This window comes from Mycothermus thermophilus, assembly GCF_041956435.1.
Source record: "Mycothermus thermophilus strain CBS 625.91 unplaced genomic scaffold VTJ04scaffold_5, whole genome shotgun sequence".
NCBI lineage: Eukaryota > Fungi > Ascomycota > Sordariomycetes > Sordariales > Chaetomiaceae > Mycothermus > Mycothermus thermophilus.
The window spans coordinates 135,311-161,022 of NW_027191431.1; the positions used below are offsets into that span (position 1 = coordinate 135,311).

A 25,712-nucleotide genomic window follows, 5' to 3' on the forward strand; every position below is an offset into this window, starting at 1 on the left:
GATGGAATTGGGATGGTCGCTTTGAGGTTGAAGAAATTGAAAGTTGTCTTGAATTAAGACTTGGAGACTCGAACACCATGCTCACTGTTCTCGGGACGGCTTGACGATTGATCACAATGATGGCGCTTTTTGTCGAGTGGCCCTGTCACACCGGACACTGCATTCAAGGTAACCGCATGTTCACTTCATTTGGACCATGACCGGAAAAGGTTCCCCGGAAGCTCTGCTGCACAATCCCCTGCGTGCGTGGTAACTCGTCCGTGTCTGGCAACACAATTGGGAATCCTCTCATAATTCATGACTGCAGGTTTAACTAACCTCTATACCATCAAATACCCAGACACTGTATAATCTACCATGTCTGTCTTTGCACCAAACCCAACCCCCTTCGCCTCTATTTCTCAACTCACGACTTGACCAGAAGGCTAGTACCAGTCATCTCGGACGGAATCGGCAAACCCATGGCCTCGAGAATGGTGGGGGCGACATCGCCAAGCACACCACCCTCCTTCTTCAAGCTCCAACCCTCGGGAGCATTGGCCATGATGAACGGGACCTTGTTGGTCGTGTGGGACGTCTTGGGCTTGCCGTCGGGGAACTTCATCTCCTCGGCGTTGCCGTGGTCGGCCGTGATGAAGAGGATGTAGCCGTACTTCTTGCAGCCCTCGTAGATCTTGCCGATGGCCTTGTCGGTGGCCTCGACACCAACAATGGCCGCTTCGTACACGCCCGTGTGGCCGACCATGTCCGGCGGGGCAAAGTTGTTCATGACGAAGGGGAACCGGCCCTCGCCCAGGCGCTTAACCACCTGGTCCGCCACGCCGGCCGCACTCATCTCGGGAGCAAGATCGTACGTCGCGACGCTCTTGTTCGAGGGCACCAGGTCCTGCGACGGATCGCGCGTCTCGAGAGGGAACACCTTCTCGACGCCGCCGTTGAAGAAGAAGGTGACGTGGGCGTACTTTTCCGTCTCGGCGACGTGCACCTGCTCGACGTTCTGCTTTCCGAGCCACTCGGCCAGCACGTTGTCCATCACCTGGGGCTTGAAGGCAATCTCGAAGGGGTAGTCGAGCTTGTACTGGGTCATGGTGACCAGGTTGACCTTGGGATAGGGGAAGTCAGGCAGGGGCGAGCGGTCAACATCACCCAGCAGCTGGGTGATCTGGCGGACACGGTCGGACCGGTAGTTGAAGAAGAAAACCTCGTCGCCATCTGCCAAAGAGTCAGTCATCCGAAGTATCAACCCGGTCAAGAGACACGAGGAACAAACCCTTGATGCGACCCTCGTCGCCGCCGACAATGATGGGCTTCAGGAATTCGTCCGTCTCGCCCTTCTCGTAGCGCTCCTTAACCGTCTTAACCGGGTCCTCGCTGGCCTCGCCCTCGCCGAGAACCATGCCCTTCAGGGCAATGGCAATGCGCTCCCACCTCTTGTCGCGGTCCATGGCGTAGTAGCGGCCGACGACGGTGGCGATCTGGCCAACGCCAATCTCCTGAATCGTGGCAAGCAGCTCCTCCATGTAGCCGGCGCCGGACTTGGGGTCCGTGTCACGGCCATCGCCGAAGAAGTGGATGAAGACCTTGGGGACGCCGTACTGCTTCGCAGCCCTGAGGAGAGCATACAGATGGTCCTGCTTGGAGTGCTGTGAGGGGAATTAGCGATGTCCGCCGACAGGATGCTCCTTTCTGTATCAGGCTGGATATACTCACCACACCACCGTGGGAGACCAGACCGCAGAGGTGAAGACGGCCATTGCCGCTGGCCGCCGCCTGCATGACCTTCTGGATCACATCGTTGCTGGCGAACTCGTTCTTCTTGACGGCCTGGTCAATGCGCACGACGTCCTGCCAGACGACGCGGCCGGCGCCAATGTTGAGGTGGCCGACCTCAGAGTTGCCCATCAGGCCCTCCGGGAGACCGACGGCGAGGGAGGAAGCCTCGAGCTCCGTGTAGCCGGTCGGACTCTGGGAGAATGCGTCCATGACGGGGGTCGCAGCGGCGGCGATGGCGTCGCCATCCTTGGGAGACTCCTCGGAGGGGATACCCCAGCCGTCAATCACGACTAGAAGAGCGCAACAACATCATAATCAGCCAGGCGAGCTCGAGATATATCAGGACGTAGCAGACAAACAGAGCGTAGTCTGCGCGGCGGGACATAATAGACGTACTCAGGCAGGCCTTGTGCTCGGGAGCCATGATGTCTGTGTTCTATGAGTGTCTGGGAGGGCGAACTGGACGATGGCGCAGGTAATGAACAGGGAAAGTTTCAATCCCCAAGGTTTGATGTAGAAAAACAAGAAACGGGACAGAAAAAAATATAGCAGAAGGCCTGCTCCGAGCAGTAGAAAAAACCACAAAAAATCAGATCGGCCCGGTCGTGGTTCCAAAGCTTCCAAGAATGACGGCGGGGTCGGCTGTTCCTGTCGTTGACCTTCAGCCCACCACCCCACCAACCCTCGCTCTCCCGCGCCGGGCGTCGCTGAGGTGCCCTTGCTTCGGGGGGTCTGACAGGCTGTAGCTGTCCCAAAACAGCTAGCTCGTCCCCTGAAAGGCAGCGATCCCGGGACCCAAGCTCCGATAAGGTCCCCCACTCTGAACAACACCCAACACCAAACAGCAACAAACTCGCAAAAGTCATCCCACCCATCATTCGTTCCAGCGGCGCCGCGGAGTCGGGCGCTCTCCATTCCCGGCCGCGTTACTGACCGAGAAAAATATTTCGCATTTCGATTCGAGCACTTTCCAACCCTCCCGCCATTCCCATCCCGCACATCCGCGACAACCAAGGCACAACCCACCTCAATGGCAAACCATCTCCCTCCCGGGCTCTCCCCCGACGCCTTCGACGCCGTCACCGAGCTCACCTCCATCGTCATCCGCCTGCGCGCCTCGCAACAACAAGATTCCACCACAGCCGGCGGCCAACCTTCGGCGACAACAGCACCACCAGGAGGAGCAGCAGCCGCAGGAACCACCACCAACACCTCCTCAACTCCCGCCCCCCTCGGCGTAACAGGCACCACCCCTTCAGCAACCACCAATACCGGCCAGCCCCAAACCTCCACCATCCCCGGCCCAACCAACACCGGCACGCCAACACCAACCTCAACCGCCCTGCCGCCTCTCTCCCTCAAAGACCTCCCCGCCGCGACCGATCCGCTGCGGCACAAGCTGCAGCGCGCGCGCGCGGCGGTTCGCGCCCTGGCGGACGTCCAGCGCGGGCTCGCGCAGCAGGAGGCGGAACTCGCCAGTCTGGAGGCGAGGAGACGGGCGCAGGCGGAACGGTTGGCCAAGGCGCAGGAGGACGGGCTGTTGTTCGTAAGGGCAGAGGGGGAGAAGGGGGAGAGGATGGTTGAGGGCGAGTAGGGGGGGTAAGTAACTGCCTACTTAGAGGCCCTTGGTCGATTGTGAGAGCGGTGGGATGAGATAACATCATATCATGGCATATCCTATTCGGTTGAGCGGGAGGCATGATACCCGGTTGAGGTATTTCCAGGTTGTGTGGTCAGGTCATGGTTTTCATAAGAACCGGAGTTTTGGTGTTTGTTGGAGGGCATTGGCATTTACAATTTCGAGGCATAATCAAGCATCTCGAGGTTCTCGAGTCAGGGTAATATTGGCGAATGAATTGCTCCGTATTTTCAAAGCCAGGCAGAATCATAATTATATTAGCAGCGCCAACTCCCCAGAGCTGGTTGCCGCGGAATTACAAGACAGCTTCACATGCAAAGATCAAAAATCAGGCACCAAATCGGTTCGCAATCAAGCCTGGCGCCGATGATGGCTCAGCCCCCTCATCTATGGGGACCTATAACCATGATGATCTCCATCTATGCTCAGTCAGGCCTTGCTCTTCCCAACCCCCAAAGTGCGGAGGGTTTCGTCGATATCAACCTCCGGGCTCGGCGCAAGTGCCTTCCTCCAAACACTCTCCGGAATAGCCTCCGACTCGGGCAGCAGGCTCCAGTTGGGCGACTCGGTCGCCTTGAGCCACTTGAAGTCATCCACCTGATCGAAGAGGTTGGGGGTTTTCTTCTCCTGCTCGGTCAACTACAACCCCAACCGACGGTCAGCAATCTTAGCCTACACAAAAACATATAGCAGATGGGGGCGAAAAAGGACAGGGGAAAAAGGACTTACATAAACCTCCGGAGCCCGCGCAAACCTCACCCCCTTGCAATCTTCAATAATCGGCCGGCTCCCGCAGTGCAAATAAAACACCACGTCCACGCACTCGTGGATCCTCACCTGCCTCGCCGCCACCATCACCACGCTCTCGCGCAGATTCGTCACGTGCACCGGCCCGTCCACGTGTCCCGCGACGATGACGCTGCGCGCGATGTCCTTGAGCGCCAGGCTCGCGAACGGCGCGCCTTGTTGTTGCTGCTGTTGGTCACCCCCGTTGTTGGTGCTGTTGACTGATGATGAGGTTGTCGTGGGGATGGACATGTCCACGACGCACTGGTCCAGGTTGGTCAGCCTCCCCGCCGACGTGGCGCGCGCGGCAGACATGGGCAGGGTGATGTGCACGCGGGAGTGGTCGGACAGGACGATGTCGCGGGCGGTGGAGAAGGAGGGTTTGCGCACGCCGCGGCCGGAGATGCTGGCGATTTCGGCGTTGTAGTTCTTAGCTACAACGCCGGAAGTCGTAGTGGCATTTGCGGTGGCGGAAGTCGGAAGAAGTTCCCCAACCAGGTCGCGGGCTTCAGATGCCTTAGACGACGAAGCCTCCCCCTCCCGGTCTCGATCGCTGAACCCGGGCCGGCCTCTCGTGTCGGTCCTTCCCCTGGCTACTCCATCAGCAGCACCACCGCTGCTGCCAGGGCGGCGCTTGAACTGGAACCGCGCCTTGGGCGTGAACTGCGCCTGAGCCTGGGCCACGCTCTCCCTCAGCTCCTTGACCTTGTCGGAATAGGTGCGCAGGTCATAGGGCGGCAAGAAGTCAGCCGCGTCAGCGACGTCGTTGGACAGCCGCGAGATGCTGCTCAGCACGTGCTCGACGGCATATTGACGCTCGCCGCCGACGGAGGAGTAGCTGGGCAGTTGGGCGATTTGGTCCTCGATTGCTGGGGGGTGGATGTTAGGATAGGTAGGTGGGATGGTGATGATATGAGGTGACTTACAGGCGACGGTGATTTTAAATTGGCGGGAGAAGCGGTCTTTGCGGTCTTCAGATGTCATTTTTTGAGTTTGAGTCGCTTGGGCGACAAGAGATGGGTTGTATGAGGATTGGGTGTTGTGGATGGTGCTGAAGGTGGCTTTAATAGGTAATAAGAAGATAAAGAGGCTTCGTAATAAGACTTGAGATGGTTGTTCCTTGTTTCGACCTGACAAACAGTCAGCTGAGGTCGGCGTGAAATTCAACGAAAAGAATCAGCACCGCCGTGTTTCCTGATCGAAGTGGACAATGGTTAAGTGAGCTTTCCAGGTGAGCCCAAGTTGACAGTCGGTGAAGATGGGTTGCTCTCAAAAAGAGGAAAGATGTTGACGGATGATGTGCTGGAGGAGTCAAAGGGTTGGTCTGAACTCCAAACCTCCATCCATATGACTCCACGGCCCCAGGCAAACATCAACTCAACTTTTCTATCAGAAACTTGGAAACCCGATTCCTTACCTTGAATTGATGAGATGACTGATCACTGATTGCTCAGCTCAATGCACTTCAGAATGATGATTTCAGTGCATTGAAGTGTTGACACGCTCTCAGGGAGACAGGACCGAGTAGGTGAAGTCGGTCGTCGGGGTCAGGAGAGGGAACAATTAACGTTAAGTCCAGTGGATCCCATCCCCAACTCTACCCCTGGAACGGGACCTGACATGCGACAGGAGTTCGCGGGGTTCTGGACCAGCACAACCTGGCCTGCCCTGAATCAGGCACTAATGCTACCTGGTGTGGATCTAGCCACCATTGGGTCAGTGGGATATGATTTAATAGGTACCTATTGGAAAGTCGGTGTGTGTTCATATCGTGTTCTTCGGGTAAGGACCTAGGTGCCAGCCTTGAATGTTCGTACCTAAGTACCTGAGGTACATAGTATGTTCATACGACTAAGTCGTGTGGCGAACGTTGTTGTTGCCCCTCCCGCGTCATCTGTTGCATGTTCGGCATCCCCCATTTCTGAGGTGACCTCGCTTGTTCTCCTATTGTGCCACTGGAGGACTTGCATGTCATGATGTTGGCTCTACGCGTGCATGCAACTGCCCATGGTAGAATGCTCACAAGACACTGAATCCGCACCCGAATGAAGTACAAAATACAACTTTCTAAGTAATTTCTATGCCTAAACCAAACAGCCCTTACCGTACAGACCCATACCCTCTCCTCGACCTCCCACCAGTATAATTACTTGGATACATCTTCCCATTAGCCAGCACCGGTATCTGGATTTGCGGACCCGCCCCTGTCCCTGGCCCCTTCTTGTTGTTGTTATCCGGCAGCGAGTTGACCGCGTTCCACATCTCCACCACCCCGGCCCTTCGCGCCGGCAACATACTGTACTGCAAGCTATACAGCACCTTGCGGTTCAGCGGCGGCACAAACTTGCCCGTGAGCAGACACAGCAGCACGCGCGGCGCGAGGTAGTGCTTGCGGATGCGGTGGCCCATCTGGAAGTATTGGTGGAACATGGCTTTGAAGTTGAGAGGGACCGACTGAGTAGGGGAACCAAGTCAGTTGGTTGACACCCAATAGCCACATGAAGAAGCTCCTAATCTCACCTTCAAATGTATTACGGAAGTCGAGGGAAACCGTTTGGTTGGGTCGTGAACAGATCGTTTAAAATCTGGTGCATCTCGAAGCTCGAAACGAATCCCGCCTTGCAAAACCAATGTTAGCATAAAGACCCATTCCATGTACCATCATGAGGGCATCTTACCAGGGAGCCTCCCAGGATCCTTGATCCGAAGCATGAGCGCAAAGAGTGGAAAGTGATTCAAACATGCGAGCATAGTATCAAACACGGCCTTGAGAGAGATGATAACCATGCGGGCGATGGCAAAATTGAGGTAATACACCACCACGGTCGGAAGAAGGAAGAAAAGCACAGTAAACAGGATGGTGCCCACGAGCAGCTGGTCAAGGTCGTAGTTGCACGAGTCGATGCGGTTCCTGAGCACATTGTGTTTCTTGCCCCGGAAGAGGTGGAAGAGTGAGATCAGGATGGTCAACTGCCAATGGTAGATGCGGGCCGAGGCAAGATAGAACGAGTATATGTGAACCGTGAGGAGCGACAAGAGATCCGAAAAGAGAGCAATGGGCATGCTGGCGCCGGCGAAACTCGAGAAACCGACGAACCAGATGATGTGCGGCAGGAGGGGGCGGAGAGCTTCGATGCAACCTAGTTGATGTCAGTCCCCGAAAACTTCATAACCCAGTTGTCTATCAATCCGCGACTTACTTGACCAATAGTCGATGACCCACAAAAACAAATCCCCTAAGAACGCACCAAGCTCATTGTTCAGCTTGAGTCCCGCAGGCCAGCCCATGAGCCATGAGATGCTGCTCTGGAGCGCATCAACCGTGTATTCAGACAGGAGCCGGCCAATTTGCTGTGCAACCCAATCGGCATTGTCGATAATGTACGACCCCAACGCGATGCCGATGATGATGTCGTTAGCCACGAGCCAGAGGCTGTTGTAGAAGCGAATGTAATCCGGATGGCTCGTCGTGACGCTCTCCCAGTCGTTCTTCCTGAGCCGCAGTGTCACGTACTGCATGGGCCAATAGCAGAACTGCTGTAGCCGGATCTCAACTTGCTGGGCCGTGGCCGAGATATCCTTCAGGGCAGCATAGCCTGGCCGAGCGCGCCATTCCAGCACGCAGAGAAGGACCTCGGCGGCGATTCGATGGGCCATCAAGCCGAGCACAAACAACTTCTTGATGATGGGCCAGACATACGTCATAAACAGGCCCCATAACCACACCACCATCATGTCCCGCGCCGTTGTGGCCGACTCAACAACCCGTTCGGACACGCTCAAGCTCCTCTTAGGGCGCGGGCCGATCCGGGACACATTCTTCTGGAGCAGCTGCTCCAACTCCCAGGCCCAGTTGATTTGGTTGACGATTTTAGCGAGTGCCTTCTCCTTCTCCGACGGGATGCGCTTGAAGATGGAGTGCTTCCGCAACTTGTCGACCAGATGCCTTTTCTGCTCCTTCTTCAGGCGCTCCTCCCTCTCGTCATCGTCCTCAACGCCGTCGGTATCCTGCTTGAAGCTGTCGTGTTTGTCGTCCAGAGCCAATGCGATCGGGTTCAGCGAGATGTACTGCATCCGGCCTGGCAGTGGGCGCTCAAAGAGTATCAACTGGATGCTCGATGCTTGAGCACATTGGATGAGAGGCACACGACGGCCCGGCCCAGTCGTAGCGTGAATCCATGACGGCTCGAGGTCTGTCGAGTCGGGGTTATTGGACAGGCCGAGTATCTGGATCGAGGATTGGCCGCAGAGCTCGAAGATGCGGCTCACTGGGTGGGGTGCGTTTCGAAGAAGTGTCCCCGTCTTGAGGGCGAAGTCGACGTTTCGCGGCTACCAGCCATGCGTCAGCGAACCTCGGTCCTGCGCCGATGCTTCCAATATCCCAAGACCATGTCACAGCTTTGCCCGCACCCACCTCAACTTCTTCCAGGATTGCCACCACAAATACGTCGAGGGCCGAATTCCGCCAGCCCACCACCACACCTCGGAGGTCCGACCGCGGGAGGTCGGCCGGCCAGAACACGCGCATCAAGCCATCGTGCTCTGGCATGTCATACAGCTGAGGCGCGGCCAATCAGCTAGAAAGAGCCTCGGCGCCTCAGTTGTTCCCTGGCGGATATTCCGGATCCCGTCGGCCGAGGATGCTGGAGCAGAGGGTCGGCAGTCAGCAAGGGGATTCGGATGGAGGACGACATTCTGATGGGGTCACGGTCTGGGCGCACCAAGTTCGCTTCCCGGGTCGCGAGTCTTTCCACGGGGATGAATATGAGGAGGAAGACGAGGCTCAGAGCGGCGAAACCCTTGGCAGCGCGGGTCTGCATGGGGAAGAGGGTGTTAGTGGGATTTGGGTTACAGCTGTGGCTTGTCGGGGCTGTCTGTCTATCTGCAACCGGGCGGGAGAGGCAAAGGCAGGCGAGAGGGAGACGGAGGCATTGCCACGTACAACCACTCCGTAGTTCCAGGCGAAGATAGCAAGTTCATAGAGGCGCGTGACGAGGTCCCATCGGGCGGTGATGTAGCCAGCGACGAAGATGCCAAGAGTCAAGATGGAGAAGGGGTGCATAAGAAATTCGCTGCGCTATGCCCTGGGCATTCCGGAGGGCAGCGGGTGTAATTCGGCGGCGCTCGTTGGATTGGGAGAGTTTGGGACACAGAGGCAACGGACTGTTAGAGGGGAGAGATCGGCGAGTGTCGAGGGCGAGGTTCTGGCGGCTGCATTTCAATATGGTGTGGTTTCGTGGTTTCTTCCAAAGGGGGAAGCGAGAAACACCTTCTTCCACGTGTTGAGGTTCCAGATCCAGAACTCCATCACGTCGCGAGTTGACGTGCCCCACATTTAACCTCGGGTCTGACCAATGATGTACAATGGATGTACTTGCAACCAAACACTTGTGGCCGACCCTCGTATTTCAGGGACACTCGTCTCTTTTTTCACAGGACTTGCAGTGGCAAGGAAGGGAGAAGACCTACATAGGCCAAAGTGGTGTTGCGGTGCTTCATAGATGGTTGGACATTTGTTGGCGTGGAAAGGCAACGGACACCAAGAGAGGATACAAAACGGGAAGAGGGTTATTATAATTGTACAGAAATATACAGTGAGTGGCGTCTAGCCATTGGTTATCAACATGTCGATTGTTGTCTCTCTGCGGATAGCCTGGTCAACTAACTGAGAGGCGCGGTGATAGTGTTGTGCTAGGATAGGGGCGCTCGACTTACATTTCTTCTTCTTGCCCATCAACGTGGTGTCGTTTTCTTTGTTGTCTTCGCGAGCCTCTTCGAGGAGCTTGTCAATACCCCTTGACTTCAGTGCTCCCTATTGTTGTCTTGTCAGTCTGTCACCTGAGAAAATGCTTGCATCTGGTCCAACATAAGGTCCTCCAACGAGATGGCGGGGAAGGGACTTACCTGTAGACATTTACTGTACTCCTTGAACAGCCCCGCGCACTCGTTGTTGTCTGTGGTTCCCAGACCACGGAGGTATTCTGTATGCACATGAGTATGCCTGTGCTTAGAGAAGTATGAGTCGGAGAAGGACCGGCTCACTCTCGCTATACCATTTCAGAAAACATGTGTCGTAGCGTCTTCACCGGGGGCTGTCAGCAACATCAACATAACATTGTTGGATTTTCTAGAGGATGATTCCTACTCACTCCTTCAGCTCATTGCATTCTGGCGCCAGTGATTGTGACATTTTGACTGTTATTCTGAATTTGCAAGACCGTTCAATCCGGTCTCAGGTTTCGGCCAGATTTGTTGGAAAGTTGGTTGCCTGGATGTGTAAGTGGGAAGAGTTGGATACAAGCAGGGAACATCGAGTGACAAGCCAAGAGTGTGCTCTTTATCGATAGGAAGAGCACAGTCTTGATAGCATAACCCCAAGAATCGCTGCTATTTTAAGCATGCAACACTGGAGACCTGCTATTTCAACCTACTCCAGCGCCTCGCTGCAAGCCAAGACAAAGCGGATCACACCCAAAAAGTTGCGACCGACCAGGACTGTTCGCAAGTTCGTCTTGCAACACCAGGCACGGGTCGAGTGCATCTCTTCAACTACATGCTCGCCCGACTTGGCCCCAGCTTGAGAAAGATCCGAGTTCCAGGAGCCGTCGCAGCCATGGCTTCATCTCATGAGCTCAAACCCCTCCGGGACTCGGTCCACGCATCCCTCATCTCCATCACCCGCGCCGTCAACACCCTCGCCAACGAAGACCTCTCGTTCCAGCGCACCGTCAATCCCGCCGTTTCGAGGCGCCTCGACAAGAATTCGCGTCGCCTGCTCCATTTAGCCTCTGGCGTGCTAAAATCTGCCGCAGATCTCACCTCGCAGAGACATGTCCAGCTCGACGACGCCGACGATGTTGATATCCAATGGAGGGGTGTCGTGGATGTGATCGACTCTCTCCTTGAAAAGTCCGACACATGCCTCGACGAGTTCACCGGTCTGGTCAAGCGGAAGGATTTCCCGCTCATGGAACTTGTACGTCCCATCGCAAGCCCACCGAGCAACGCTACATGTGAACTAACCTTGTCTCTCCCAGCCCCGCGATTCAAAACCGTCAAAGTTCGCGAAACTCGACCCGGCGTTCAAGAACGCGAATATCCTCAAGCCTCAAAATGCATTCGAGGTCAAGGTTGACAACTTCGAAACGGGACCTTGGAAGCCGCTCATTACCTCCAAGCCCCATGCCCAGGTCCCGCTCGAGGAGAGCCTACAGACGTTCGTCAACGCGGACGGCCACATCCAGTATGCAGCCCAGTTCCTCTCCTGGGCCTTCATCCCGCTGATTGTCGCAGATACAAGCATCCGTACGAGCACGAGATCAACAACTTGGAATACCCCTCGCATGTTTTCGAAACGCGTGATCCGATCCCATATACCCCCATGGAAACGACCAAGGCTGTCTGGGTTGATACCTGGGAAGGCGTCCTAGAGATGTTGGAGGAACTCAAGAAGGCATCCGAGATTGCCATCGATTTGGAGCATCACGATTTCCGATCATACCGAGGCCTCCTCTCGTTGATGCAGATCAGTACGAGGGAGAAGGACTGGATAGTTGATACGCTCGTCCCTTGGAGGCATAAGCTGGAGATCTTGAACGAAGTCTTTGCAGATCCAAAGATTCTCAAGGTATGTGGGATCATAGAAGGCATCGCGTATCCTTGCCGCTGACCCGTCTAGGTTCTCCACGGTGCGTTTATGGACATTGTCTGGCTTCAACGCGACCTAGGGCTGTACATTGTTGGACTTTTCGACACCTTCCACGCAAGCGATGCTCTCCAGTATTCTACCAGAAGCCTGGCGTTCTTGCTCAAGAAGTTTGTCGACTTCGACGCCGCGAAACAGTACCAGCTAGCCGACTGGCGCATCCGGTGCGTTGATTAGTTCGCGGATCTCCGTCTCATCTCCGCTAACCCTTCCTTAGGCCTCTTCCAGAGGAAATGTTCTACTACGCCCGCTCCGACACCCACTACCTCCTTTACATCTACGACAACCTCCGGAATGAGCTCCTCGCCCTGGCCAAGCAGCAACCAAAGCGGGAGGAGCACCCCATTCGCCGCGTTCTCCGCAAATCCAAGGAGACCTCTCTCCAACGATTCGAGCCCTACTGGTTCGACGAGGAAACCGGCGTCGGCAGCCGGGGCTGGATCGCCCAGCTCACCAAGTCCACCACCCTTTACAACGCCGAGCAATTCGCCGTCTACAAGGCCGTGCACAAATGGCGCGACGACCTCGCGCGCAAGGAGGACGAAAGCCCCATGTTTATCATGTCCCAGAACGTCCTCAGCAACATCGCCCGCCTCGTACCCAACGACATGGTGGCGCTGTGGAACCTGCTCGACTCGCACGCGCGCGACCTCAAGCCGCGTCTGGGCGAGTTGTTCAAGGTGATCCAGGAAGCCAGGACCAAAGGAGAAAACGGCCCGAGCTTTTTGGAATTCCTGCGCAACCAGTCCGCCGTCGCTGCACAGCAGAACTACGGCCGCTTTGCTGCTGGCGCGGTCCCCACCCCGCTGCCGGCGGAGGATCTCCAACCCCTACCTCTCGAGGAGCTCAAGAGCGATAATTCCCAGTTGTGGGGCGCCGTGGCGCTCAACTCGCACCTGGACGGCTCCAAGAAGCGCCCGCCGATTGATGCCGGGGATAGAATCCCGCTGTATAGCTTCGACTTTAACGCCCTCGTGGAGGAGGAAGTTACCCCAGCGGCTGCCGAGGCGGCGCCGGCTCAGGAGGCCGCGAAGCCCAAGCCACAGGAGGAGGAGGCGTTCACGTTGCGGATGAAGAGGAAGAGGAAGGCGGAGGAGGTTGATGCGGCGGAAACCACCAACCAAGTTGCTGCAGCTGGGGAGGAGGAAGGGGAGGAGGTGAACGACGGGGAGGCCGCTGTCGCGGCTGAAGACGCAGAACCAGAGGAAGAGGACGGCCAGGCAGCCGAGTCGACGACAGAGGAGTCTCGCAAACTCAGCAAGAAAGAAAAACGCCGCCTAAAGCGCGCCATGAAGGCAGCTGAAAACGGCACCACCACCGCCGCTAACGAGGTCAAGGAAAAGGAAGAAGAGGAAGAAGAAGAGGAGGAGCAACCATTCGACTACAGCAAAGCCGCGTCCGTCTTGCACGCGCCCAAGGAAGCGGACGGCACAGCGACGGCCAACGGTGGTGGGCCGGCATTTGACCCGTACGTCAAGCGGACGAGCGACGCGCCGACGGGGGCGAGGAAGATGAATTACGAACGGGCAGGGAGGTCGGCGACGTTTAGGAAGTGAGATGTTGTGGGAGAGGGTTTCATATTGTCTGTCGTCTAGGGAATGTGGGACAAAGGTTGTTGTAAATTGTATGGGTAATACCGGACCTCAGGTATGTATGTACATAGACACGATGGGGTTATGGAGTTTGGGAGGAAATGGGTCCCTGCTGGTGCATTACATTCGTCTTGAGATTCATCAACGCGAATGGGAACAACTCAACTGAAAGGAAATACGAATTGATTCCATGCCTGACAATTCCTGCCAAGGTACCTTAGATACTGACCTGAGGGTCTGAAGGGTGCAGACAACTTCGCGCGAGATATCACTCATGGGTGCTGAATCTATGCTTCAGTTCAGGAGCAAGTGAGAGAGCACAGAAGGGAAGCTACGGATAGGATAGGGTGTTGATATCTGATCCAAATCAGTCGGCCGGACGCCCATACATTCATGGATATAATAGGTCAGGTAGGTATTCCTAAAGCTTCACGAGAGCACTGCACCCAGAGTGGCAGAGAGCACGTATGTATATTGGCCGAAACTGAGCAACATCAATGCTGATAAGAAACGACACACGTGCGAGGATGGACGCCTATATTAAGGCAGGTAGGCAGCCAGCCATCGATAAAGCCCGTGACGCTGGTGAGAGGATAACTAGGTACACCCAAACACCGCCGCTTCAGACACGGGTACGGTTACATACACCAGCCAACGCATCAGACTCAAGTCAAGGAAAGGAAACAAACCCAAACCAAAACGATCGATAGATACAACCTGATGATATCAATCCACCCTCCCGACCATTAATCCCGTACAATCCCATTCTCATCCCATAATACCGAACCTAACCAACCAACCTAATCCCAACTCTCAAACTCCACGGCCCTCCTGCATCATACAACTCGAGCTTTCAATGGCTTAAACAGCCTCGGCGAGACCGACAGTGTTGGCGCCCAGGTCGTAGATGGAGTAGTACCTGCGCAGGAAGGCATCGCCGAGAATGGCGAGAGGACCCACGGGCTCGGGGAAGTCCATACCCATGAAGGTGGAGATGCACGAGGAGCTGCTGACCTCGAGGATGTAGTCGTAGGGGCCCAGAGTGAAGTTGTGGCCGGCCAGGTTGAAGGTGACATCCTTGAGCGAGTCGCGCTTGCTGCAGTCGACCGTGTACTGACCGGCGTAGTTCTTCTTGGCGCCGAGCTGGGCGTTGAGCATCTCGGCCAGCTGGCTGGGGAGGGCGATCAGGGAGGTGCCGGTGTCGAGGATGACGCCGGTGTTCTCGAGCTCGGCGGTGTCATCGCCGTACGAGATGGCGTCGAAGTCGACCTCCCAGTAGGCCTTGCGGCGGACCGGAATGGTGGTGATCTTGCCCTTGTACTTGGACGAGTCGACACCGCCAAAGACAACTTCGGACTGGCCGCTGGTGTCGGTGAGGTAGAAGGCGAAGACGGGCTCGTCGACGAGCTTCTGCTCGATCATCTTGTAGAACGGAGGCACGATCTTGTTGACCGAGATGGTGTCATAGCCGAGACCCAGGATGCCGTCGAAGCGGCCGAAGGCGAAGGCGAGACCAGGCTCATTGGTAGCCTCTGCGAAATCCTGGCCCTGGATGGTGATGTCGCCGATGGAAACGGTGTCCTGAGAGACGAAGCCGCTCAGGCTGCCGGAGCCATAGCGGATCTCGAACTTGGTTCCGTTGGCCTTGTAGGTGGAGGAAGCGGACGAGTCGTACTTGGAGTGGAGGTAGCAAGCGATGGAGCCGCACTCGACCGAGGGGACCCAAAGATTCGAGCTACCGGTGTCGAGGACGACCTTGAAGCTCTGGGGAGGCGTTCCGATGGTGATCTCGGAGAAGTCTGGTGGTAGCAAAATGTTAGTGGCGCTGCTGCAATTGAGGGTTTGGGGTTTGCGCGCAGCCTACATTGAGCGTTCAAAAAGTTGGAGATGGGAACCAGGTGGTTGGAGTTGGTGTCGACCACCGAGCCATCGAACATGGCGCTGGTGTGAGTCTTGGGCCGGGCGCCCATGTACTTCTGGCCGAGCGCCTTGAGCTGGGTGTCGATGGGAATAGATTCCTGCGCAAGGGTATCATCAGCAACTATCGTCATTATCGTCGGTGGGAACAACCAGGAGAACGTACAAGCTGCTCAGAGAGTGGGATCTTCTGCAGCTTCATCTTGGTGAACGCGCCCTGGGCGACGCCCAGGAGAGCGGCAGCGGTCAACAGAGCGCCCTTCATGATGGGCGATCGTCACAGGTGTAAATGAGTGGGATGGGTATCAAATGATTGGTATCCCTTCTTGGGAATGGGAGATGGTGATGGTGATGGTTCGGGGCGGGTGTGGATGAATCAGGACTGTCAGCGACCGTCCGCGATGATGTGATGATGGTGTTGGAAAAATAGAGAAGAGAGGTTGGGAAGAGCGCAAGCGCGGAAGCGGAGATGACGAGGGAAGGTCGGGTCAGGCGTGTGAGGTGTTCCTGCATTACGTATCGTGACAGGGGTCTGGGGTAGCGGTAACGTTAGGCTGTTTTCAGACAAACAGGGCAGGCACCAGTTCCACGTGAGCACAGGTTGCGTCACAGCCAACCAGAGGCAGCTTGACAGGGAAGCCCAGACGAGTTCGGGTTCGGGTTGCTCGGAGACGGCGCTGTCAACTCTCCGTCGACCGTCTGCCAACTGCCAACTCGCCACGGCGATGCGGTGTAAGTCGCCTCTGTGACACATCAACCAGACCCCGAGGAACAAGACTATGTATGTAGGTTTCTTATCGACCAACAAGTTGGCGTGAATAACTTGGCCGCCTTGCCTCGGCTCCCGCCACCTACATTCTTGTGCTCTTGGCGCATCTCCAAGACTGGTGAGGCGTCTATCGTCGAGGGAGGCGAACCAGTGTTGTACTGTACCAAAGACCCAATGTTGCTTGTCTTAGATGTTACCACTGCAAGTCCATCTGTTGGCCCCGGCACCTGAATCAATTGTTGAGGCTGAAGCATGGTGCGCCTCAGTTCGCTGGCAGCAGAGATGTCCTGGAGTGAAAGTGAAGCACAGACCACCTGACAGTCAACGGCCCGTCTGAGTCGGGTCTTGACCGGGACGGGAACGGAAGATGACCCCACATCTTCACCTTGCTCACCAAGACAGCCCGCCGACCTACCCCGCCATGAATTTTGGCGAGCTTCCAGGTCCTCAGGAGCTCCGTCAGCCGACACGACGACAGTTACAACCGTCCAAGACTGACATCAGCATCCACCGGCCCCTCCAAGCCATGTGAAAATCCCCTCCAAAATGGCCAGCCAGGACAAACCAGAAGCATCCAAGTACGCCCACAGAACCCCCGGCCGTCGAGGTTCATGTACCCGATGCCCATTGCTGGATGATGCATACTAACCCATGCCCTCCCGAACTCCAGGGACGCTACGCCCACCAACCCCCGGGGCATTCCCTATGCGCCGTTCGTCGACAAAGTCGAGGACTATGTTTCCTCACGGGCCGATGTCGAGCCGACATTGCGGCGATTCCAGGAGATGATTGCAAAGTACCAATTCATGGAGCAGAACCTCCAACGACGAGTCTTGGGGTTGAAGGACAAGCTTCCAGACATTAAGAAGACTCTGGATACTGTCCGGTTTCTGAAATTGAGGACGGTAGGCGAGAGACCAGAACTATCGAACAGCCAATGTAGGCTGAATGTGTCTGCTGACCAAGACTCAACCAACTACAGGAGGAGTCCGATCCAATTCAAACAACCTTCGAACTGAACGATACCCTTTATGCGAAGGCCGAGGTCCCACCGACGGACGAGGTGTACCTGTGGCTTGGTGTACGTTGCTGCCCGTGTTTGCTAAAACAGTAACACACCGCGTGTGGGGGACTGACACACACATTTACTCCAGGCCAACGTCATGCTAGCATACCCGATCGAAGAGGCCGAGGCGTTACTCGAGTCCAAACTCAAGGCGGCCCAGCAGAGTTTGTCAAACTGCGAGGAAGACCTGGACTTCTTGCGCGAGCAGATCACGGTGCGTGCCCGACATATACCGGCCGAGTGTGCTGGGAAGAGTATCGATGCTGATGTTCTTTGCAGACCATGGAGGTGGCAGTCGCTCGGGTATACAACTGGGACGTGGTGCAGAAACGCAAGGAGAAGGAAGAAGAGGAGAAGAACAAGGGGAGAGGGAAGACGGCGGAGAAGGCATCAGGAAGCTGAGCCGCGGTGTCGGTAGGATAAGATACTTAATGACCACACATGATGACGACGCCAGGGAGATCAACGTAATGTTGGTGAGGAAGACGAATGGCTTCTTCTAGAACCAACCCCCCTTTCATACCAACAACTCGACAGGGACAGCTCATCAACGATCAACTTCCAGGTTAATCGGCATGAGGATGGCATGGGATGCTGGGTCTATAATCCGGTTCTTGGTGATCTCGATGGAGATAACTTATACGCCGTAGGCGAGGGTGTTCTAAGAGTCCGATGTCGAAGTCCGCACCGCTCCTGAGCACCTCGACCAGCTTCCTTATCACGGCTTAGCTGGGCCTGAAATCAAGGGTGCGGTTGAGTTGCCGTGTAACCTGAAGATCCTTGACGGAAATTGGCGAGCCGTTCCGCCGCGTCATCGGCGAGGATTTGTTTGGGTTCTCGTCATCGTAGGATCGGTAGGTATTCGATCCATTCGAATCCCAGGCCCAGGGGGAAAGAGACAGGAGTTGGTTCTGGACAGTTGGACATCTGGGATGGATCTCGTTCAAGGCCGAAAAAGGGAATCCAAGATGCACTGCGTGACCGTCTTGGCTTTCGGGTGGCCAGGGCAGGCCAGGCGGGGGCCGCCGCAGTTTCCGCCACAGCGAGGGGAAACAGTGCCCAAGGATTGCCAGCTGACCGCAATTCCCCCTCCTGGCGATTGCCCACCGACCGCCGCCCCCGCCATCCATCCACCACCCAGGATCCGAGTCCAGCGTCTCGCCTGCCCGTCTGGTCTCGCTGGCACCCAATGACGAAAATTCAACAGCGCGGCCCCCCCTTGAACTTCCACTTTTGACACTGTCAACACTTTCGGCGGGACCTGTGTCTGATCTCAAACAAGCCGAACGCCTCCAACAAGAAGGGAATCCACCCCAACCCAAAACTCCTCCTTCCCCCCGGACCCTGGAGTTGTCTTTTTTCCCCCCTTTTTAGCTCCACGGCGCAAACCATCTTTTCTCCTCTCCCGCGGTGCTTGTGATTTAGTGGGGCACACCAGACTCGGTACTACCTTTGGCCCAACCGCCCAACTTCCACCAGGCACGGATAAACATCAACAAACACCAACACCAACAACAAACCATCTTGATCTTTCCCGCCTACCTCACGACAAGTCACAATGGCCGCCCCCGAACCCGCGCCCGCGCCGCTGGAGCTCGACCCCAAGTACGATGACTACGACTACCCGACCACTGCTCCGGTTCCTGCGAACGGACACCCGGGCTATCTGACGCCCATACAGCAGGCCCAAGTGGCCCAGCTGCGCATGCACCTCGAGGCTGAGGGCTTCACCGAGCGTCTCGACACCCTCACATTGGTATGCCCGCGTCTCCCGACACAAGGTCTTCCTCAAACGGAGGGAGGCAGGTTCTGCGGAATACTGGCTGACACGAAGCATTCTGAATAGTTGCGGTTCCTGCGCGCTCGCAAGTTCGATGTTGAGCTCTCCAAGAAGATGTAAGCACATCCAAGACGCGTGGCCTTGTCGGAGCGGCATGTTAACGGATGGCATTGCAGGTTCATCGAGTGCGAGCAGTGGCGGAAAGACACCAAGCTCGATGAGATCCTTCCGACATGGGACTACCCCGAGAAGGAGGAGGTCTTCAAGTACTACCCACAGTACTATCACAAGACCGATAAGGTACGCCTCCTCCACCCTTTCCCCCCTCCGATAACCACCAAAACTAACCTGCCCTCATCTTCTCTCCAGGACGGCCGACCCGTCTACATCGAGCAGCTCGGCGGCATCGACCTGACGGCCATGTACAAAATCACGACCGCGGAGCGCATGCTAACCAACCTGGCGGTCGAGTACGAGCGGGTCGCCGACCCCCGCCTGCCCGCCTGCAGCCGCAAGGCTGGCACGCTGCTCGAAACGTGCTGCACCATCATGGACCTCAAGGGCGTCGGCATCTCCAAGGCGCCCCAGGTCTACAGCTACGTGCGCCAGGCCAGCGCGCTCAGCCAGAACTACTACCCCGAGCGCCTCGGCCGGCTGTACATCATCAACGCGCCCTGGGGGTTCAGCACCGTCTGGAGCATGGTCAAGGGCTGGCTGGACCCCGTGACGGTGCAGAAGATCCACATCCTGGGCAGCGGGTACCAGAAGGAGCTGCTCGCGCAGATCCCGGCCGAGAACCTGCCCAAGCAGTTCGGCGGCACGTGCGAGTGCCCTGGCGGGTGCGAGCTGAGCGATGCCGGCCCGTGGAAGGAGCCGGAGTGGGCCCGGCCCGCGAAGTGGGAGCTGAAGGCTAAGAAGGAGGAGACGAAGGGCTCGGAGGAGAAGGCCGCCGAGGTGGCCACGGGCGCTGAGGTGGCGGATGAGGCGAAGGTGGAGGGGGAGGCTGCCCCGGCTGCTGCGTAAAGAGCGGTGGTTGATGGATGAAATGCCTCGAGGAGAGATAGCTTGGTTGGGTGTAGGGGTGGTGTGAGGAGAGGGGTGATGCCGGGAGAGAGAGAGGGAGACAGAAATCAGGTACATGGGAGGGAGAAAGGGGTTCGGGACTGGACTGCCTTGTTTCGGGTTGAGTCCGTTCCTCCCCGCGCTGATTGGGACATATAGACGAAGAAATCTAGGCTGTTGGCGTTCCCTGCCGTTGGTTGGTGTTTGGGGACAGACGCCGCCATGATTCTTCATTCATCAGGCTATACATACACACAATATGTGTTGACTCACTTGTTGAGATAGTACAACCACACGTCACTTGGCAATGGGTGTTTTGAAATGGCAATTTGCGGAGGGGGCTTACCTGCGTGACTTTGAAGGATGTGTTGAAGTCGTACGCCTACACCTGGGAAGGAAAGATCCTTCCTGGTACCTGAGGTAGGTAAGGTACCTTAGTCACGTCAAGCAGCAATCTCGTCATGTTTAGCGGTCCAGGCCTCAGGTGGATGAGACGGTTGGGCTGGTCTTGTGTTGACATGGCTTGCTTGCTCTTGTGTGATCCAGTGTTTCTCGTTGACTTACCTGAACTAATTCATTAGAGATATTTTCATGTCCCAGGTCAATGTCACAACCACCAAAGCTTCTCTCAGATGAGGCTTTTTTTTTCTTGGTACATTTTTCTTTGCGTTTCGTGTCGACTATACAAGTCTATCATGATGGCCAGCCCAGCCAGCCACATGCTGGATTGGTTGGGATGGATGGATGGGATGGATGGATGCGGGATGAGTCGGGTATCATTCATGGGTTTGGTTCCCTCATCATATGTCTCTCAAAATTCTTCCGCCGGCAGCAGCGGCAGCAACGTCTCTATCAGCTGCCTACCTGGCAAAATATCTCCCGCAGGTCACATCCGCCCGCGTCGTCTTTTATTTTGTTCTTAACAAAAATCACTTCGATGCCTTCACCTCCCCCGTCTTCATCCCCTCGCGCAGCGCCCTCAACTCGGCCAGGAGCTCCTCGCGAAACTCATCCTCGCGGTCCATGTACAGCCTGCGCAGCTCGAAGCCGACCTCGATGGCGATGAGTATAATAATGATCCACTCGAGGCGGGTGCTGTGCTTCTCGCTCGACATTTTCTCGCTGATGTCGAGCACGCCCTGCGCGACGGCCACCACCTCTTGGGCGTACGTCATCTTGTCGTTGAGCGTCTTGATGCGCACGCCGACGTCGAGGGCCTTGCCGATCTTGGCGTAGTAGGTTTCGAGTTTTTCCTCGGTGTCCCAGAAGATGTCGGGCAGCGCGTCGGTCAGGTCGTTGTAGTGGTTGAGCTGGCTGCGGAGGTTGAGGAGCTCGCCGGCCTTTTGGAGGATCCAGGTGCGTGAGAGGGGCGCCTGCAGGCCGCGCGAGAGACGGTCGGGAATGTCGCGCGTGCTTTCGAGGTAGCGCGTCAGCGAGCTCTCGAGCACGGCGAGCTTGGTGCTGCGCGCCAGGCCCGAGGAGAAGGCGATTTTGGTGAGGGTGGTGTCGAGACGGTCGCCGTCTTGTGCCTCGCGCCGCGTGCCGAGAACGACTACGTCGCCGCTGACGCGGCTTTGTTCCTGCTCCGGATCGACGAGGAACTCAAGGTCTTCTTCCTCCTTGAGATCTGGGAAGGGCATCTCGGCAGCCGGGAGGAGGTGCCGGGTGGCCAGCGAACCGACCACGTCGGCGGGCAAGCCCCAGGTCACGACGGTGCCCGAGGGGAAGACAAAGATGTCGCCGTTGTTGAAGCCGCGGGCGTGCACCACCTCGTGGGGCTCGAAGCCGGTGCCGTCCGGGTCGAGGGTGAAGCCGTGGTTCTTGAGGATCTCGGTGACCTTGTCCATATCGAACGACGCGGCGGCGCACACGGCACTGATGGTGGAGTAGCCCTCGGGCCCGGCGGGAGCTTCGGTGGCGGTAGGGGGCTGCTTGCCGGGCACGCCCTTCTGGGCGACGATGGCGACGCGGTGGAGGGAGTTTTTGAGGGGCGGCTTGCGCTTCTTGTGTAGCGGGGCTGGAGGTATCGGAGGCGGCGATTGGGCCTGGGTGCCCGATGTGCCGTTCTGCCTGCTACCTCCGTTGCCGTTGCCATTGGGGGATTTTTCCGGAGGTGTAGGCTGTAGGGGAGTTATCCCAATAAACGGGCGCGCCGGCTCACTGCCGTCCTGGGAGAGGAAGACATTGGAGGTGAAAAAGTTGCGGCGGCGGGGGAGGCCTAGTGCGGGAGCTGGATGGAAGCGTCGACAGGTAGGACGCAGCAGCAATGCCCTTTGCCTCGCAGCTGAGGACGGGAAACCGACGGCCGTGGTCGAGATGCGGCGGCAGGACAACGACAAGGCCGAGGAGAAGAAGGAGGGGGGAGAGGTGACGGAGCGTGCGGCCGGGCCGAGATGCGGCACTAAGGACTTCATGGTGGCGCCATTGACGGGCGATTGACTCGAGGTCAATCGGAGCTGCAGAATGGCTGGCGCCGAGGTTGTGTTGGTAGTTAGTTAAGGGGTTAAGGTCCGACTTGTGTTGTCGGATGTCAGGTATGTAGGTTGAGGTCCAGTGCCGTAGGTTGACCTAGGTGGGATGAAAAAAAGTTCAGGTACGGAGGATGGCAGGCACCTGAAATTCCCGGGCGTCCAGTGGCGTCACAGCACCCGAAAGCCCCGAGCAGAACGGGACCCACCGGTCCGAGGGTTCAGGGGATCCACCCGGCGGCACGCGGGACGGAAGACAGAATGCCCACCGTGGATTGCCCGATTGGTGCATCCCACCAATCTTGGATTCAACCTAACACTTTACATGTACACCTAACCTCAAACTTCAGTTACAACCTAGGTGGAATTTCAACCCACCCCATGCCGTGACACAAGCACCTGGCTTTCCTCTTCTTCTCCATGGAGCACGACGTGCGTGTCCAGGACTACCTGGACGACAAGCTGCAGTCGACGGCCGACCTCGAGCAGCTCGACACCCTCCTCAGCAGTGTCGAGTTCCAGCGCAGCCAGCTCCAGTCGCAGCTCGACGACGTCAGCCGCGAGCTCGAGGTTGCTCGTCGCTCCTCGGCCGACCGTGCCGCCGACCTCGCCGCGCGCATCGACGAATTCCACGCCCTGCAACGCTCCATCAACGAGCGCCTCGAGCTCGTCTCCCAGAACAATGCTCCCGACGATGTGATCCGCCGCCTCGAGCCCAAGATGGCCCAGCTGCGCCGCGTCGACCTCGCCCATCGCTATCTGCTGTTGCTGCGCGACGTCGACGACTTGCGCCGCGAAGCCCGCTCCCACCTCCCACAGGATCCCAAAGCCGCCCTTGATCCCTACTCCCGCCTTAAGCAGCTGGCTGCCCGCCTACGCGACCTCCAAAAGGACGCCGACGGCGCTGCTGTGCACCTCGTTGCACATGTCGATGCCCTTACCACCCGCCTATGGGATGATATGAAGGAGATCATGCGCGCCGAGTTCGACACCCTCCTCACGGCCCGCGGCTGGCCCAATGTCGACCCCGATTCCGCCGTCGACGACGAGTGGCTGCAGTGCTTCGAGAAGCTGGTCGACCTCCAAGCGCCCGAAGTGCTCTACTCCTCCTCGCCCGTCACCCTGCTGCCCATCGACGTTATGGCGTCCATCTTCGTCAAGGAGTTCCGCTACCACTTCCTCAGCGACAAGCCCACCAGCAGCCCTCAGGGCCTCTCGGCCCACTGCTTCCCCTGGTTCGTGTCGCTGCTGGAAAAGTGGGAGGACTTCCTGCGCGACAACTTTGGCCCCATCCTCGCCGCCAAGTTTGCCGGCACCCCGGCCGCCGGCCGCATGGTCTACATGGATCCCGTGTGCGCCCTCATCTCGTCCATGCTGCCCATCATGCGCGAGAAGCTCACCACCACGCTGGTCGAAACGGCGGGCGACTCGGTGTTTCTGAGCAGCCTGATGTCCCAACTCATGACGTTCGACGACCGGCTGCGCACGAGCTTTGCCTATGACGGCGGCGACCCGGAAGGCGGCTGGGACGGGCTGACATCCGAGGTGTTGTCGGTCCACTTCCGCACTTGGCTGGAGGCGGAGAAGAACTTTGCCCTGGAGCGTTTCCGCGCCATCATGGCCGCCCCGGACGCGCGGCAGATCGACTACGACTTTTCCGGCCCGGGCCGCACCAAACCCACCTTCGCCGCGGTGCGCGTGGCCGATCTCCTCCGCTCCGTCACGGCGCAGTACGAGCGCGTCCGTCGCTTCTCGCACAAGCTGCGCTTCCTCATCGACATCCAGGTCACCATCCTCGACGAGTACCACGACTACCTGCGCGGTTCGCTCGAGGCGTACCTGAGCATCACGTCGGCCGTGGGGCGCGCGTTCGGCGTGAGCAAGGAGCAGCTGGCGGCGCTCGAGGGCACGGGCGCGCTCGAGACGCTGTGCAAGGTGTACGGCAGCGCCGACCACATCGTCAACGCGCTCAAGGAATGGAGCAACGAGGAGTTTTTTGTGACGCTGTGGGAGCAGCTGCAGGAGCGCGCCAAGGGCGCCGGCGCGCAGGACCGCCAGAGCAACCTAGCCGCGGGCATGAGCTACGATCACGTCCGGGATAAGACGTCGGCGGCGGTGGGGAAGGAGGAGGAGGACGGCGGTGGGGAGGGGGTGCTTTTTGATGAGACTATCGCGGCATACAGCCAGCGCAGGAAGCGCGCGGAGGAGTTTTTGTCGGACGCGCTGGTCGATTCGCATCGCAAGGCCTTCAGGGCATATTTCCATCGTACGCAGTGGAGTACGGTAGCGGATGATGCGGCGGCGGCGGCAGCGGGTGAGCTTGTTATCACGCCGGAGCTGGATGAGCCGTTACGGGTATGCTGCTTTTTCCCTCCCCCATAATTTGATAATTCTCAACATGTTTCACTGACATGATATCCTCCCCTCACAGATCCTCAAACGCGACTTCGCCTTCCTCCAACGCGCCCTCGGCACCGCCGTGTTCCGGCGCGTCTGGCGCGCAGCGCTCGAGCAGCTCAACAACTCGCTGTGGAGCGACGTGCTCATGGCGAACCGCTTCACGGCGGCGGGCGCGGCGCAGTTTGCGCGCGACGTGGCCGCCATCGCGGCGCTGGTGGAGCGGTATATCCCCGACGGGTCGGCCGCGCTTACGAGCGTGTCGGAGGCTTTGAGGTTGTTGAATTTGCCGCTAGAAGAAGAGGAAGGGGAGAAGGAGAAGGCGGAAGGGTTGACGCTGAGGAGGGTGACGGATCGGATGTTTACGGATAACGCCGAGGCGAAGAAGGTGTTGGAGGAGTTGGGGATGGTGATGTTGACGCCGTCGCATGGGAGGCAGGTGTTGCAGAGGAGGGTGGAGAACGTGGAATAGAATACAGAGGTGAGACGTTTCAGGATAATGGGAAGTCCGATACATGGCTTTGTCTAGATGATGATGGTGATGCCCAAAGTGTATGATACATATTCATCTTCCGATCTGCCCTTTCAAGACCGGCCGTTCCATCAGCCGATTTTTCATGGGTCGGCGGGTCCTGGAAAGGGCAGGACGGAGTATGGATATGTACAATCTCTCATGGGCGCATCTCTTCTTGACAAGATATGTGCTATGTACATACATGGAACCCATGGCGCCCTCGTCTATGTACGTTGAGTAAATC

The 25,712-nt window shown here is 57.4% G+C and overlaps 12 protein-coding genes across 12 annotated transcripts; 6 read left to right on the forward strand and 6 right to left on the reverse strand.

Moving 5' to 3' along the window:
• Positions 1-406: 406 nt before the first annotated feature.
• VTJ04DRAFT_7088 (uncharacterized protein) lies at positions 407-2,197 on the reverse strand (the record flags this gene model as incomplete). The annotated part of the gene is made up of 4 exons (XM_069365376.1): positions 407-1,212; positions 1,271-1,643; positions 1,711-2,063; positions 2,170-2,197. The coding sequence occupies 4 exons, from the start codon at positions 2,195-2,197 to the stop codon at positions 407-409; spliced, it is 1,560 nt and encodes a 519-aa protein (XP_069216417.1).
• A 606-nt stretch (positions 2,198-2,803) lies between these two features.
• VTJ04DRAFT_7089 (uncharacterized protein) lies at positions 2,804-3,367 on the forward strand (the record flags this gene model as incomplete). Its single annotated transcript, XM_069365377.1, has 1 exon — positions 2,804-3,367. One exon carries the CDS (start codon positions 2,804-2,806, stop codon positions 3,365-3,367), a length of 564 nt encoding a protein of 187 aa, XP_069216418.1.
• Positions 3,368-3,841: 474 nt separating this feature from the next.
• Positions 3,842-5,182, reverse strand: VTJ04DRAFT_7090 (uncharacterized protein; the record flags this gene model as incomplete). The annotated part of the gene is made up of 3 exons (XM_069365379.1): positions 3,842-4,051; positions 4,142-5,067; positions 5,125-5,182. 3 exons carry the CDS (start codon positions 5,180-5,182, stop codon positions 3,842-3,844), a joined length of 1,194 nt encoding a protein of 397 aa, XP_069216419.1.
• A 1,183-nt stretch (positions 5,183-6,365) lies between these two features.
• On the reverse strand, positions 6,366-10,388 carry VTJ04DRAFT_7091 (uncharacterized protein; the record flags this gene model as incomplete). The annotated part of the gene is made up of 13 exons (XM_069365380.1): positions 6,366-6,418; positions 6,496-6,652; positions 6,719-6,816; positions 6,877-7,338; positions 7,399-8,527; positions 8,613-8,756; positions 8,920-9,012; positions 9,141-9,275; positions 9,363-9,409; positions 9,914-10,010; positions 10,103-10,179; positions 10,241-10,278; positions 10,348-10,388. The coding sequence occupies 13 exons, from the start codon at positions 10,386-10,388 to the stop codon at positions 6,366-6,368; spliced, it is 2,571 nt and encodes an 856-aa protein (XP_069216420.1).
• Positions 10,389-10,811: 423 nt separating this feature from the next.
• VTJ04DRAFT_7092 (uncharacterized protein) lies at positions 10,812-13,459 on the forward strand (the record flags this gene model as incomplete). Its single annotated transcript, XM_069365381.1, has 5 exons — positions 10,812-11,174; positions 11,236-11,441; positions 11,492-11,825; positions 11,877-12,067; positions 12,121-13,459. The coding sequence occupies 5 exons, from the start codon at positions 10,812-10,814 to the stop codon at positions 13,457-13,459; spliced, it is 2,433 nt and encodes an 810-aa protein (XP_069216421.1).
• Positions 13,460-13,992: 533 nt separating this feature from the next.
• VTJ04DRAFT_7093 (uncharacterized protein) lies at positions 13,993-14,205 on the forward strand (the record flags this gene model as incomplete). Its single annotated transcript, XM_069365382.1, has 1 exon — positions 13,993-14,205. One exon carries the CDS (start codon positions 13,993-13,995, stop codon positions 14,203-14,205), a length of 213 nt encoding a protein of 70 aa, XP_069216422.1.
• A 151-nt stretch (positions 14,206-14,356) lies between these two features.
• On the reverse strand, positions 14,357-15,677 carry VTJ04DRAFT_7094 (uncharacterized protein; the record flags this gene model as incomplete). Its single annotated transcript, XM_069365383.1, has 3 exons — positions 14,357-15,294; positions 15,360-15,513; positions 15,579-15,677. 3 exons carry the CDS (start codon positions 15,675-15,677, stop codon positions 14,357-14,359), a joined length of 1,191 nt encoding a protein of 396 aa, XP_069216423.1.
• A 1,050-nt stretch (positions 15,678-16,727) lies between these two features.
• On the forward strand, positions 16,728-17,649 carry VTJ04DRAFT_7095 (uncharacterized protein; the record flags this gene model as incomplete). The annotated part of the gene is made up of 5 exons (XM_069365384.1): positions 16,728-16,759; positions 16,852-17,086; positions 17,164-17,262; positions 17,336-17,461; positions 17,527-17,649. The coding sequence occupies 5 exons, from the start codon at positions 16,728-16,730 to the stop codon at positions 17,647-17,649; spliced, it is 615 nt and encodes a 204-aa protein (XP_069216424.1).
• A 1,156-nt stretch (positions 17,650-18,805) lies between these two features.
• Positions 18,806-20,050, forward strand: VTJ04DRAFT_7096 (uncharacterized protein; the record flags this gene model as incomplete). Its single annotated transcript, XM_069365385.1, has 4 exons — positions 18,806-19,003; positions 19,094-19,143; positions 19,204-19,327; positions 19,397-20,050. The coding sequence occupies 4 exons, from the start codon at positions 18,806-18,808 to the stop codon at positions 20,048-20,050; spliced, it is 1,026 nt and encodes a 341-aa protein (XP_069216425.1).
• A 208-nt stretch (positions 20,051-20,258) lies between these two features.
• On the reverse strand, positions 20,259-20,609 carry VTJ04DRAFT_7097 (uncharacterized protein; the record flags this gene model as incomplete). Its single annotated transcript, XM_069365386.1, has 2 exons — positions 20,259-20,471; positions 20,523-20,609. The coding sequence occupies 2 exons, from the start codon at positions 20,607-20,609 to the stop codon at positions 20,259-20,261; spliced, it is 300 nt and encodes a 99-aa protein (XP_069216426.1).
• Positions 20,610-21,018: 409 nt separating this feature from the next.
• VTJ04DRAFT_7098 (uncharacterized protein) lies at positions 21,019-22,503 on the reverse strand (the record flags this gene model as incomplete). Its single annotated transcript, XM_069365387.1, has 1 exon — positions 21,019-22,503. One exon carries the CDS (start codon positions 22,501-22,503, stop codon positions 21,019-21,021), a length of 1,485 nt encoding a protein of 494 aa, XP_069216427.1.
• A 474-nt stretch (positions 22,504-22,977) lies between these two features.
• Positions 22,978-25,426, forward strand: VTJ04DRAFT_7099 (uncharacterized protein; the record flags this gene model as incomplete). Its single annotated transcript, XM_069365388.1, has 2 exons — positions 22,978-24,912; positions 24,989-25,426. 2 exons carry the CDS (start codon positions 22,978-22,980, stop codon positions 25,424-25,426), a joined length of 2,373 nt encoding a protein of 790 aa, XP_069216428.1.
• Between the last annotated feature and the right edge of the window lie 286 nt (positions 25,427-25,712).